General features: G+C 36.2%; 1 protein-coding gene across 1 annotated transcript in view; it reads left to right on the top strand.

The window, feature by feature from the left end:
* Positions 1–15,608, top strand: part of BANK1 (B cell scaffold protein with ankyrin repeats 1) — a 281,977-nt gene that overhangs the window by 21,790 nt on the left and 244,579 nt on the right. Inside the window, exon 2 of the mRNA XM_081813132.1 lies at positions 11,382–11,780. Coding sequence (XP_081669258.1) covers positions 11,382–11,780 — 399 coding nt within the window. The remainder of the gene's footprint in view (positions 1–11,381; positions 11,781–15,608) is intronic.

Below are 15,608 nucleotides of genomic sequence, written 5' to 3'. Positions count from 1 at the left end.
AGCTAGGGATATGAGTTGTGGATTTTCTTATTGAGAGTTATCAGGAGTATGAGATAGTATTATTAAAAAGCCCCAGTGACTTCTCTGCACTGCAACCTGGCCTTGTAGTAGAACTCTTTCTTAATCTGGCCCCACTCAGAGCTGGTATCCTTATTGGTTACCTGGTAAGTGGTCCGGATACTGACCCAGGTATATATGCTTCCTTCAAAATGCAAAAAGGCCCATCCAGTGGTAAAATTCAGTAACTTATTTTTCAATACAGAGGGGTATCCTGATATGCCTTAAACCATTGGATGTGTAGAAAGTTTGCCGATGTTGCAGGATACTGAACTTCAGCATGGTGATAAACCTAATACTTTAGTACATAAGTGTCATATTAAAGCTTCTAGGGCATTTGCTCTTTATGAGCAAGTTTAATTAGAATCATGTCATCAATTATACATTACATATGTATTATGATATACCTTATGATATATCAATATTTCTGCAGACTATATTATGACAGAGAGCATAGCCTTGAGGTAAGTCAGTGACAGGTGCTCCTGTCCCTGCCAGGTGAATGCAAACTGCTTATTATCTTTATTGATTGCAATTACAAGAAAAGTATTTACCAGGTCAATATCAGTATATAGTTTCTATAAGCTGGTTGAATTTGTTCCAGTAAAAATATGTGTAGAACAGCAGTTGATATTATGTTTATGAAAATCAACAGTTATTTTGTACTGGCAAACTGATGAGTTGAATGAAGATGTGACGATATAATCACTATTACATCTTTCACATCTTTCTTGGTGGCGCCAATCTTTAGTTATCCCAGGAATATAGTATTTGTTTTAGTTTATGCTTTTGATGGTGGTGGGTGGATGGAGTTGAACAATTCTAGACACTTATATATTTCCTTTCCTACCATATCTTCATTCTCTGTAAGGACTCTCCCATTTGCTATGTGTATGTATTGACATTATATATTGCCCAGGATATCTCTATGGGCCCACTGGAACTATTGTTAAATATACCCAAGGCAAGACTTCCATAAGTTCCCATTCTTACTAGGGTGCCATGCTGACATTTTGGGTCTTCAGGAATTTGTGTCAATGGAGATCAGTAACTAATAAGCAGTAGGAAATATGGGTATTCCTTTTTCCCAGTGTACATAGCTGCAGGTCTTTGGGAAAATGCTTAGAGGAAGATTCATTGTATGTATGTTTAGAAGCATAGAAGAAGCCTTTCTCAAAGGGACGTGGCTTTCCCTCAGCCAAAGGGCTCTGAGTCTGTAAACCAGACAGGAGGCTGTGAATCTCCACTTTCCTCAACCGAAGTCATTTTTTGCACCCAAATCTAGAATTGTTTTGTTTACAAAGGTAAAACTGAAGCTTCATAGGCTATACATATATTTAATTCATAAGGACCTTCAAATGAGTTAGTTACCGCAACAGATCCCTGCAGTGAAAAATATGTGGATTACTTAAATAGCCTCTAATGATTAAGTGCTGCCATTCAGACTTCTCTACCAATCCAGACTTCATTATTCCTCATTGACATAAAAAATTTCAATTTGAAAAAAAAATTTTTTTCAATTTGAAGATCTAATTGTTATCATCATGTCCAGGCTACACAGGACATATATCACAGGGCTTTTAATGATTGAATTTCTTAATGCTTAGTAAAGAGAATGTCAGAATACTCTAGAACAAGGATCAGCAACCTGTAACCAATGGGCAAAATCCAGCTGGTGACCTATTTGTGAATAGTTTGTGAGCTAAGAATAGTTTTTATACTTTTAAAGGGTTATAAAAAAAAGAAAAAGAAGGAAAAGGAGGTGAAGCGGAGGGTAGGGAGAGAGAAAAAAAAGAATATATCTTATGTGACCCACAAAGCCTGAAGTATTTACTGTCTAGCTGTTTACAGAAAAAGTTTGCTTGCTGACCACTTTTCTTCATCATAGAAGGCAAGTCTGGCAATGTAATCACATTGACTACATAGTGATGGAGTCCAGATTTTAATTATCCATTCTAATAGGCTGCTAGTACCACCCCAGGCACTTGAGTTAACACATGAAGTTCTGAATCTTATAGGAATACAACCATATTGATGGATTCAGTCAGGTTAAGTCTTCTCTTTTGCCATCCCTCGTCTAATAACTCTTAAAATCCATTCCATACATACTTTCCAGACTAGTGCTGATATATATTGGCAAGATTCTGTAATAATTTTTGTGTGTGAAATAGTTTTTCTAAATTTCCTTTTACTTATGGGATCTAACGCTAGTTATTGATCTTTTGGGCAGTCAGGGATGGGTGTTGGCATAGATGCTGAGAGAAGTTGACATCACTTGTAAGGCAGTTGCCTTAGGTAAAGTTCTTAAAATGTTTGTTTTGTTTTGTTTGTTTTTACAAGGGAACACACATTCCCTCAGTTAAGAATGATCCAGAGATGCTTGGGAATTTAAAGTTCTCAGCTTCATCTCTGTCCCCAGTCTCTCTTGAGTCTTATGATTTCACACTTTCTTAAACAGTGTCCTCACATTGGTTTAAGAATCTTGGAGGGATTTGCCTGCTACTGGAGCTGTAACCCTGTCTTTGTGCATAAGCATGCACTCTAGGACAGTCAGAGAAGCCATTATACACCCCTAGCCCCATCTCTGTAATTCCTGTTGCCACAATATTAACTAAATTCCATAGGCACTTGATCTCCCAAAACTTTCCACTCTGTTGTAAGTCCATACCAAATTATCCCTGGTGAAAAATTGAGTCATTATGTTGCTTCTACATGCCATAAATTGCCAATCTATTATTTTCCTTTGGCAAGGCGTTGCTTGTATTCTCTGCAATTATGAGAGCAACACAATTCCAAAATCCATCTCATAGAATCTATTTCCTGTGGCCACTCCTAGTACCTAGTATTTATCAGGATCCTGGCAGGAAACAGATATCACCATCAGAGATTTTAACTGAAAAAAATAATAATAATAAAGGGATTATTTATTAACATGTACAGAGCTAAAGAACCCAAGAAAAGATAGTTAACTATTGGAAGACTAACAGCAGGAATCCTTTACTACCCCTGTAAGGGAAGGGGAGGGAAGATGGTTGCTAGAACTGCATGAAAACTAGAGCCAGGGAAGAAAAGCCACAGAAAAGAGGGCCACAAAAGAAAGCAGGTACTGCCAAAACCAGAATGGGGAAGTGAATGAGAGAGTTAGTAGTTAACCCCATCATTCCTTTCTCTCACCTGCTAATGTTCTGATGGTGCTTTCCACTGGCCTGGGCACGGGAACCTAAGTGATGTAATACATATGGGAGGAATCAGTCTGAACAGATCATAAAAAGTATACAGGTCCTAAGGAGATTATTCTTTTTTTTTTTTAATTTTTTTTTTTAAGATTTATTTATTCATTTGAGAGAGCAAGAATGAGAGAGAGTACATGAGAGGGGGGAGGGTCAGAGGGAGAAGCAGGCTCCTCGCTAAGCAGGGAGCCCGATGTGGAACTCGATCCCGGGACTCCAGGATCATGACCTGAGCCGAAGGCAGTTGCTTAACCAACTGAGCCACCCAGGTGCCCTAAGGAGATTATTCTTGAGGGTGAATTGAAGAAATGAGAAACACTTAAGAGACTGTGTAAGGTGATACTATTACCATATTCAATTAATTCTGACAGTGTTTTTTTGTTTGGAGCTAGTCAAATTCTCTGAAATCAGAATTCATCTTAAAATTTATAGTATATTGGGGCACCTGGGTGGCTTAGTCATTTTAACGTCCAACTCTTGATTTCAGCTCAGGTTATGATCTCAGGGTTGTGAGATCAAGCCCTGTGTTAGGCTTGGTGCTAGGGCATGGAGACAGCTTAAGATATTCTCTCTCTCTCTGCCCCTCCCCTTTCCCTCTCTTAAAAAAATTATAGTATATTATAGTTTATTTGACCACAGTATTTTTTTCCTTAGAGGAATATCAAATAATAGCCTATTTTATGGTCAGTGTTGTGTTAGATTGAATAATCTATAGTGTAATGGCAATAAAAGGAGGGAAAGGATATGGACATTGCAGAAACAGAATTACACAAATTTGCACTGTTTGAAATATTTTAAAATCTGCTCACAAATATAGAATCTTTTATGTTTACAATTTTAAATAAACTATAACAATTTGTATCAGAGATTCAAAACTGGTAAAGGTGGAGGAGTTGAACATTTGCAGTTTATATATGAGGGGTAGAAGGTCTTTGTAGAATAATCTTATAAGAGTTCACACCATGGTTTTTTTACAGAAAAGAAAAAAAATTGTCTTACAAGGTTGTTCTGTGAAGCACAAAAGCATTTGTTTACATCTTAAAAGGAAGAAGAAAGAGGAAGTTTCTGCATTTATATAAAAATAACTTTTCCTGGTTGTTCTTCATCATAGCTGAAAAGCGTAATCTTAAATTGATGTGTTCATGCCTTCCTGTACTTGAGAGGAAGAGCTAAGTTGATATATATATATATACATATATATATGTATATATAGATAAAGAGAGAGAGAGAGATTTCCCCTGAAGAAAACTCTGAGAATTGGACATGAGTGCAGGTAGTTGATTTAGAGGATGAGCGCATGAAGCACTAGTGAAAAAATAGGGAATGTGAAACAAGAGGAGAAAAGCTAATAATGTGTATATTAATAAGCAGAATAACACAATAGATGATTACAATTCAGCATCACTGGGGATCCTCTAATTACTGTGTAGAATAAACCCCAGAATTGTCCCACTGAAGGATGGGAAAGCTGTTATTTACACATTGATTTCCATCCCTTTTTGACTGAGGGTTGCCTCCCAGCCCTCCCAGCCCTAAATCCCCACATCTCCGAGCTGTCAGGCAGATACATGGCACTGAGGAAGCTCCCTCAGAACAGAGAAACTCCTCAGGCAGCAAAACAGAGGTTGGAAATGGTCAGTGTGCTTAACAGCTGACCACTAACCTGCAGCTCTTGGGCCAGGAAGATATGGGATGTACATCAGCAGAATCTGCTACACGATGTACACAGAAAACACCTGGTATTTTTTGAAACTACGAATAAGTGAAATTAACCAATTTTCCTGGAGGAGAAACATGAGTTATAGTGTGTTTTACTACCTTAATGCCTTTGAAAATATCCCCAGTTTTGTTTCCTTTTTGTACTAGCTAGAGTACAAAGTTAGAGCATAAGACAAGTTTGGTCCCACTTACTATGTATTTTGAATAATGATATATTTGTGTATGTGTGTGATTCTATCAAGATTAATGTTCATGGTATCACTACTGAGTCCATTATGGCTATGAGTCATTTTTTTGTAATTTTCTGCTCTTTTTTCTTCTGCACTTTGGTCACCAGGTAGAAAAATATAATATTGAAAAGATGCATTATGCTATCTTTCTTCATTATGCACAGACATGGGTAAGAGATGGGATCTTATTCAAAAAGAAGAAAACATGCCATTTGAAACTACGCATGTGTAATAAGGATTTTGATTCATGATCAGTCTCATTCTTTTGGTAGTATGTAGTATAATCTGTTCTCAGTGCAAAAGCAATTATTGATATTAATTATTGATACAAATTTCCTTCAAGTTAAAAAAAATTTGTTATAATATTTTGTAGGATAAATAAAAGGTATCATTATGGAATCTGAAAGAACACTTTAGAGTAAATTTATAAGATTAATATGGCTGTATTCTGTTCTACCATTATAAAATGCTGTCATTTACATTATGTTGCTAGACTGGAGATTTACATTTTAAATAATTTATTTACAGACCTTAATTGAATCTTCAAAAGTGATTTCCTTTTATTTTGATGAATCTTTCCAGGAATGAAAATTTTGTGTTTCTGTATTTCAGATTCATCTTTTATTGTTTCATTTCACAGCCTAGAAAAGTCGGCCAATCTTAATGACAATAACCTTCCTTAAACTGGCAAATAATGATTTAGGTTTGATTATTTCAAGTGCGTAAAACAAAGGCCAGTAGGTTCCTCATGAGAATCAATAGAGAACTGTTGTTGGGGCTACAGCCCAGATGTTACTCAAGGAGAAACTTCTGTTTTCTAGAATAAGGAAGAACACCATGGCTGTGAAAAGGCCTTTTATTAACTTTTGCATTTTGACTCAACATGGTTTCAAAATGAAAAGACTGGAAGGCATCTTTGTGGCCCTGACAAGTTATTACTGAACCTCTCTGAGGCTCAGTGTGAACAGCAGTAAAGTAAGAATAACAGGGCAACTCCATATAGTTTTATGAATATTAAATGAAATAATACATGTTACATGCTTAGCAACATGCTTATTACATGAAAAGTCTCAGTAAATAATAATTGAGAAAGTTAAAGATTAAACGATTGAAATGATTTTATAGAGAAGAAAGGGATGCCATTTAATGCTTATCTTAGGCTTTTGAAAATTGTCATATGGGGTTATTGACTATAAGTCGAATATAAATTTAAAAAGAAGGCTCAATTTCAACCCAAGAATAAAATGGCCATAGAGTATTGAGAAAGACTACCTATCTACTTTTTCTTGGGAAGTTTTGGAAGATAAGTTATGACTGTCTTTAGAATTGATTTCCTATGGTAGTGTGATACCCAACTACATAACATGGAAATACTCATTCTGTACTTTAAAGATTTTGTTTGTTTGTTTGTTTGCTTTACAGAGGGGGGTGGGGCAAGGGGCACAGGGAGAGGGACAAGCATACTCTGCACTGAGCATGGAGCCCTCAGTCTCACAACCCTGAGATCATGACCCGAGCCAAAATCAAGAGTCAGATGCTTAACTGACTGAGCCCCCAGGTGCCCCTCATTCTGTACTTTCAAATATCCTCAAACCTTGTTCTGTAATTTTATTGATTTAAGTTTTAGAGTCAAGAAGATAGTTCTAGAAGTTCTTCATAGATAACCATACTCCTGGAGTACATGATATGTTCTATTTCCTCTTTCTCTTTGGTGGGAACCAGTCCCAGTAAGCTTGCACACGCTTTGTATACTTGACATTAACTCATAGGCTGCTAAATATTGACTAACCCAACTCATATCACTATGAAGAATCTGTCTTAATCTTTTAAATAATGTTATTGTGTCCTTTGCTGTTAGAGGTTAAAGTATAGGCGGTAGGGTCAGACTGCCTGCACTGGAATCCTAATTCTAATACCACTTCCGTTTTCCCATCTGTAAAATGACAATAATATTTGAACCTACTCAATAGGGTAATTTTGAGAATGAAGTAAAATGATATATGTAAAACACATAGAGTCCTAGTTTATTTGAAGCACTTGATGGTTCACATTATTAGTTTTATCTTTACTCTTTATTTTATAACTGTGCAGTAGCTAACCCTGGTTATGCATAATAGAAAGAAAGCTCTTTCTCTGCTCTTTCTCAAACATAAAAATACTGAGTTATGGCACCATGTTTGTGTTTGTTCAATAAGTATTTATTTAGCATCCAGGCTGGGTGAGAAACCTCACAGAGAATAACAGAACTACCCTGATGACTCATACACAACTTGTATATGATTCCCATATGTTTTCTGCCAGATGTCGTTTTCATTCTGCACACATAAGTATATTAAAAAATCTACTGAATACCTGTTCAAGAAATTGTGGTAGGCATTGTCTAGGAATCAGAGTTGAAAGAGAAAGCATCTGTCCTTGGAGATAATATTTATATCATGAGAAAAGACATAGATAATTCAATAAAAATACAATAGCTCTCAAAATCATTATAGTATTAATTGGCCCATCAGTGTTGTAGAAAATACAAGCTTTATATCCAGAAGAAAAAAAAAGATAATGGTGGATTACAAAGGTTTTGGTATTTTGCTCTTTGTATTCATGATAATACCTTACCACTGATTTTTAAGGATGATTATTTTGTTTTATAAAATAATACAGGTTTACTACAGAAATATAAGCAATATGGGAAGAGTTTTTAATTTTTTATTTATTTACTTTTATTTCTTAAGATTTTATTTACTTACTTGACAGAACAAGAGAGCACAAGCAGTGGGGAGGGGCAGAGGGAGAGGGAGAAGCAGACTCCCCGCTGAGCAGGGAGCCCAACATGGGGCTGGGCTGGATCCCAGGACCCTGACATGACCTGAGTTGGAGGCAGATGCTTAACTGACTGAGCTACCCAGGTGCCCCTGGAAGAGTTTTTTAAAAAGAAAGCAATATATCTCTCACAGTCCTATCTTTCATGAATAACTGTTGCTAACAATCAATAAAATTATTTTAAGCAGATGCTCACGGAGTGATTGTTTAAAAATGAGATTATATTCTACATGCTATTTTTAAATAAATTAATATAAAGTAAAATTGAAAGACGTTAATTTTCAGATAAAAATCTTTACTTGGAATACTCTCTAAATTATTATTGTTTAGGGAAAATGATACAAAAAATAGTGAGAGAATGGAATCATTTTTTAAATTCATATTTCAAATTTAGGAGGTATTAAATGACTAAATTCTATGAATGATGAGATTAATATTTTGTACTATTTTTTCCTCAAATGCTCAGCTTTCCCATCCCCTGTGTACTTTTATTTCATCAAGATTTTTAACATCTGCATTTTGTAGTGCAGTCGTAATCCCCTCAATATTTTGTCTTTGTTCTGTATGTACTTGTATTCAATCTATCATGTGTTCTTTTTTCAAACTTCTTACATTTCCATTTTGTTTACTTTGGTTCTTCTATTTGTAGCCTGTATTTTCCTTTGTTATTTAAATTTTGATTATGGTTACACTTGCATATTGAACAATGATAAAACATCTGTAATGAAAACCAGCAGTCCTCTACTCTCCCGCTCACCAAAGACAATTCCATTCCCCCATAGAACCTCAAGAACCGTAGTTCTTTCAAATTTTTCCTTTTTGTTGTTCTATTCCATGTTTCGAAAAGATACATCTATACTACAGCTTCTTGATTTACTAATTCTAACTAGTATCTGTGGTTTCCTGTAATGTGCTCTGGCTCTCCCTCCCTTATAATTTTCACCTATTATAACTCCCTGCTGGTCTCTAGGCCTCTTGCATAGCTGTCATCATGGATCTTTCTTCTTTCTTTTGATACTTTACTTTTTTGTTGCAGAATAATTTACACACACAATCTAAGATATACAGATAAATAAATTTTATATATATGTACTTTGTGTGACAGACATTCAGACCCAGATGGGAACATTTCCAGAATCCCGGCAGGTTCTCCCATGCCAACTTTCATTCATTAATCCTATGCCCAGATATTCTATTTGTATCACCATGGATTTTTTTTTTCTGTTTTTGAACTTCATATAAACACAATCATGCAGTATACACTCTTTTTCTTCTTTCACCCCATCTTATGTCTTTGGATTTATCCATGTTGCATGTAGCAGTGGTTCATTTTCACTGCTATACAATATTCTATAATATGAATATACTAGAAAATTATTTTTATAAGAACTTTTTTATAATTCATTCTAATCTGAGCTTGAAATTGCTCTGAAGAAATCTTTGACTAACTTAATATTTTCCTCCTCCTGGGTGACTTGCTCTTCCTTCCTGAACACATGAAGACATTTTATAATAATCATTAAACTAAGGTTAATTTAATCAAGATAGGTTTTCCCTTAACAATTTTTCTTAGAACATGATAATGCCCCATTGATACATGGAACTGGTTCCTTTTTCTTTCATATTTTAAGGATTTTTAAAGTTATATTTTAAAATATTTTCTCTTCTACTTTAGCTTTTAGATTGTCTTCTTATTGAGTCTTTTTCTTTTTTGTCTCTTACCCAGATATATCATATTTTTCCCAATTGCTATAACATTGTTCTCTTTTCTGCATTTACTATGAAAATATCAAGCTTTTCTTTTCGTCCAGAAATTAAAATATTATCTGTGTTCAACCAGCTATTGCTTTTTCTAATTTTTATATTATCTGGGTAATGGTACTGTTTTGGCTCAACTTGTCTCCTTATCTTTTATATACTTTTAAATGATACTTTTTTTAAAAAGTTAAATAAACTTGTCTTTGAACTCTGATTTTATTTAATCTCAGGTCTTTTTATACTATAGGCAACTTTTTTGCAGTTTTTTTCTTTCCTGCTTATGATTTCTACTAGTCTCTGCATGCTATGTTACTTTCATTATTTTTATGATCATATTATTACTATTATTTGCATTAATCTCTCCCCACAACTACAAATTTATATTGTTAATCTTTTCATTTTGCTTGTATTTCTCTTAGCTCTGTTTAGGCTTTCTGTTTGCTTAATATAGTGTGGACAAATGATTCTTTAAATTCCCCTCCCTATCTTTTTTTGCTACTTTTTATTTTTCCCTTCAAGCTACAGTTTAGGTGACAAAAATCTATATTCCAGTTACTTTTTTATGACCTGAAAGAAAAGGGGAGAAGAAGTAAAGTGTCCTGGGTTGGAGGTCCTGGGCTGTAGTCCTAATGAGACCTGTTAAATGTCTGCGAGGCCCCTCTCCTCTGCCCAAGGATGCACTTGAGTTCCTGTGGGATTTGCCTGGCTTTCCTGACTCAGCTGTGAGCCCTGGCTTGCGGAGAGTCCTGACAGTCTTCCTACTTCTGCAGACATCTCGTGATTAGTTCCCGAATGGGGAAGAGATGCATAAGCACCCTGGTGGTTTTGGTGATGGGTCAAGTTTCTTTATCAGAATTGGTTATGGGGTCAGAGAGAGGTTTAGGATTAGTGTTGTCCCATCAGAACCTTTTAATTATCTCATCAGCCTGAAACTTAGTTTATGACAGAAGATAATACCCCCTTTATTTCATTTCTGCTGTTGAATTTCTTTTTTAAAATTTTTGTTTTGTTAGTATTCTGGGCATGGAAATTCTGTCACCCGTCTTTATGCAGTCATCTTTAATAAGATTGGAAAGTTTCCTTAAAGAAAATTCTCTCATATCTTCACAGAACAATCTAATTCCTTAGGTAGGGCTTATTTATTTATTTACTTTTACCGTCATTTAGTAGAAGAAGAAACAATAGTTCAAAGGAGTTAAATACTGTGATCTAGGTAAATTTTGTGGTCACTGGCACAGCTGTACCTGGTAGCCTAGCTCCTATAATCCCACAAAATATTCTTTTTAGTTTACCATGAAACTTCTCTCTTTGGGTTGAGCATCCTGGTTCACTCTGGTACAATGAGTACAGTGTAGACTCGCACAAAGCATGAACTGTGTTGACCTTCAGGATTACTTTAATCCTGTGTGGTTTCATAATGGGGATAACATGAATTATATTATTGGTCTCTGGCATAATAAAAGTAACATACTCCCTAGAGAATACATAAAAATTTTTGAGATTAATAATATAATCTGCTGTTAGCATTTCAAACATAAGAAAATTAATACACTATTTTCTCTTTTTCCAGAAAATACAAGAGACATCATAATGATATATGAAGAAGATGCTGAGGAATGGGCTCTGTACTTGACAGAAGTTTTTTTACATGTTGTGAAAAGGGAAGCAGTCCTGTTATATCGCTTGGAGAATTACTCTTTTTGGGATTTGGAATTGCTGAGCTTAAACTCTTACAAATGTAAACTTTTGATATTATCAAATGGCCTGCTTAAAGACCTAACTCCAAGGAAATGTCAGTTTCTGGAAAAGGTACTTCATTCACCAGAAAGTGTGGTTACTCTGCTGTGTGGGGTGACGAGTTCAGATCAGCTCTACAAATTACTAAATATCGCTGGAGGCAGATGGGAGATGTCTACTGAGCAGGAGCCCCAAGATTACATTGCTGTAATTGAGAGTATCATATTCAGAGGTAGTGTTGCCAAATCTTCTTTATATTTCTTTTATAATTAAGAAATCTAAAGTTCTTTTTGCACCAATGAATATTTGATATTAGGACAAAAAAGAAAAATGGAAGCCAACTCTATGTTGTATGTATGTTGCACTTTTCTCAAATGAATGAAGGTTCTTAATTTTTAGCTGTATTCCCATCAGGGCTTATCAGTTGTTTTAATAATGGTTTATAAATATATTCCTTAGGGTAGTCTGTATAAGCTCATACTTGGTAGAACAAGTGTAGTATGCTATACTATACGGCAGTTTGGTTCTAAAAGCTGGTTTCTTACTCAACTGGTAAGGCTTGAGTTAGTAGGTACCCTATTATGTTACAAGTCAGTAGGAGTCCAAGTTTGAAGGTCTGTTTTAGAATTATAAAACTTCTGTTGTGCTGATAATTGTATGATATCTATTGGGATGATATGGAATACTGTTATTTTTATTAGTTTTAAATAAAAAATTCGTTTTAATCATATAGCCACATGTCAAAGAGCAGAACACAAGGTTCCCCTTTGGTAATTAATTACAGTTCCATGTAATAATCAAAACTCTGAAGCTCTCTCATGTTAAAGTTTCTCCTTCCCCCTGTTCTGTTCTGCTTCTGCCTGGGTGTGGAGGCGGCGCTGTGTCAGCTGCATTCCTGGTTTTCTCAGCCTGTGTTTAGCCTCTTATTCCCAGTGTTCTAGCTATGGCTCCCTCTCCTGCAGGGAAGAGGTGGGGTTCTTATTTTCTATTGGCCATATCAAATATGTTGCCTCCTTTTCTTGGGGCATATTTCTGGGTTCTTTGGAGTTCCCTTCATTCACTGGGATGTGTCACCTGCGGCTCCTTAATGAGACGACTGTGTCCTCTCTTGAAGCTCCTACTTGTGGTGGTCCACCCACTGTGGTTTCTTACTGTTGATATCTATGGCTCTCTCCTGTGTCACTTTTGGTAGATATCACTCTGAGATTTCCCCCAGCTGGCCTTTTCTTTCATTTGGCCCACATCTGTCTGTAAAAACATGTGTTTGTCTTTTCCCTGTCAAACTCTGGGCATGAAGGCCATTTTCAGTGTAGCCAACACCATCTTACCCTCAGCAGCAACACAGCCACAGCCTCTTGCTTTGAGTCGTTTCCGGGCACGGGTCTAGCGCAAATCTTGTTCTGTCAAACCAGAGAACATCTGTCAATCCCCGATGCTTTGCTGGAGGCCTTGTCACTGTGCTTGAAGACGGTGCCATCCATCCTTCTTCCCCAGGGGGGATGGTGGGATGCACAGCACACAAACTACTCTCTTTAAAAATCCTCTTCCTATTTTCTAGCATTCCAACCTCTTCAAATTCAGTTCTCTCTAAGCCATGTTTTACACTTATCTATTGTTGCATAACAAGTTACTCTAAAATTTAGCAATTTAAAACAGCAAATGATGATTGTATCACAGTTTCTGCAATTAAGGAATCTAGGAGCTGCTTAGCTGGGAGGTTGTGAATCAGGGTATCTTGTGAAGTTGCAGTCAAGCTGTCCAAAGGTATAGTCGTCTGAAGGCCCCACTGTCCAGTAGGGGAAGACTTACTTCCAACAGGAGTGTACATTGTTGGCAAGTTTGTTATTTTTTTATCATCTCACTGGATCAAAGTCATCTTTCATAGACTCCTGAGGAAGTCCCTTGGGAGCAACATTTCTGAAATTTTGCATGTTCAAAATTCTTGCATGTTTGTTTCTTGGAGTATAGTTGGGCTAAGGACCATTTTGCTCTTCTTTCTTCTAGCATTGTAGAATTTAGGGAATTCTTATTTACCTGGCTGAATAAATGATTCTTTTTTTTCTTTATTAACATATAATGTATTATTTGTTTCAGGGGTACAGGTCTGTGATTCATTAGTCTTACACAATTCACAGCACTCACCAAAGCACATACCCTCCCCAATGTCCATCACTCAGCCACCCCATCCCTCCCACCCCCCTCCACTCCAGCAACCTTCAGTTTGTTTCCTGAGATTAAGAGTCTCTTATGGCTTGTCTCCCTCTCTGGTTTTGTCTTATTTCATTTTTCCCTCTCTTCCTTCCCCTATTTGTTTCTCAAATCCCACATATGACTGGGATCATATGATAATTATCTTTCTCTGATTGACTTATTTCGCTTAGCATAATACCCTCTAGTTCCATCCATGTCATTGCAAATGGCAAGATTTCATATTTTTTTGTTGGCTGCATAATATTCCATTGTATATATATATACCACTCTTCTTTATCCACTCATCTGTTGATGGACATCTAGGCTCTTTCCATAGTTTGGCTACTGTGGACATTGCTGCTATAAACACTGGGTTGCACATGCCCCTTCGGATCACTACATTTGTATCTTTGGGGTAAATACAGTAGTGCAATTGCTGGGTCGTAGGGTAGCTCTATTTTCAACTTTTTGAGGAACCTCCATACTGTTTTCCAGAGTGGCTGCACCAGCTTGCATTCCCACCAACAGTATAAGAGGGTTTCCCTTTCTCCACATCCTTGCCAACATCTGTCGTTTCCTGATTTGTTAATTTTAGCCATTTTGACTGGTGTGAGGTGGTATCTCATTGAGGTTTTGATTTATATTTCCCTTATCCGAGTGATGTTGAGCACTTTTTCAAGTGTCTGTTGGGCATTTGGATGTCTTCTTTGCAGAAATGTCTGTTCATGTCTTCTGCCTATTTCTGGATTGGATTATTTGTTCTTTGGGTGTTGAGTTTGATAAGTTCTTTATAGATTTCGGATACTAGCACTTTATCTGATATGTCATTTGCAAATATCTTCTCCCATCCTGTCAGTTGTCTTTTGGTTTTGTTGGCTGTTTCCTTTGCTGTGCTAAGCTTTTTATCTTGATGAAGGAATAAATCCCACTTGGTCGTGGTGAATAATCCTTTTAATGTACTGTTGGATCCTATTGGCTAGTATTTTGGTGAGAATTTTTGCATCCATGTTCATCAGGGATATTGGTCTGTAATTCTCCTTTTTGATGGGGTCTGTGTCTGGTTTAGGAATCAAGGTAATTCTGGCCTCATAAAATGAGTTTGGAAGTTTTCCTTCCATTTTTATTTTTTGGACCAGTTTCAGAAGAATAGGTATTAATTCTTCTTTTAATGTTTGGTAGAATTCCCTTGGGAAGCCATCTGGCCCTGGGCTCCTGTTTGTTGGGAGATTTGTGATTATTGCTTCAATTTCCTTGCTGGTTATGGGTCTGTTCAGGTTTCCTATTTCTTTCTGGTTCAGTTTTGGTAGTTTATATGTCTCTAGGAATGCATCCATTTCTTCCAGATTGTCTAATTTGCTGGCATATAGTTGCTCATAATATGTTCTTATAACTGTATGTTTTTCTTTGGTGTTGGTTGTGATCTCTCCTCTTTCATTCATGATTTTATTTATTTGGGTCCTTTCTCTTTTCTTTTTGATAAGTCTGGCCAGGGCTTTATCAATCTTATTAATTCTTTCAACGAACCAGCTCCTAGTTTCGTTGATCTGTTCTACTGTTCTTTTGGTTTCTATTTCATTGATTTCTCTTCTGATCTTTATTATTTATCTTCTCCTTCTGGTTTAGGCATTATTTGCTGTTCTTTCTCCAGCTCCTTTAGGTATAGGGTTAGGTTGTGTATTTGAGACCTTTCTTGTTTCTTGAAAAAGGCTTGTATTGCTATATACTTTCCTCTTAGGACTTAGATTTTGAACAGTTGTGTTTTCATTTTCATTTATTTCCATCAATATTTAAAATTCTTCTTTAATTTCCTGGTTGACCCATTCATTCTTTAATAGGATGCTCTTTAGCCTCCATGTATTTGAGTTCTTTC

Source organism: Leptonychotes weddellii, chromosome 2 (assembly GCF_054177405.1).
Source record: "Leptonychotes weddellii isolate Sample4059 chromosome 2, ASM5417740v2, whole genome shotgun sequence".
In the NCBI taxonomy this organism is placed as follows: Eukaryota; Metazoa; Chordata; class Mammalia; order Carnivora; family Phocidae; genus Leptonychotes; species Leptonychotes weddellii.
The sequence above is the reverse complement of the archived record's forward strand: the minus strand, read 5'-3'. Positions and strand labels throughout refer to the sequence as shown.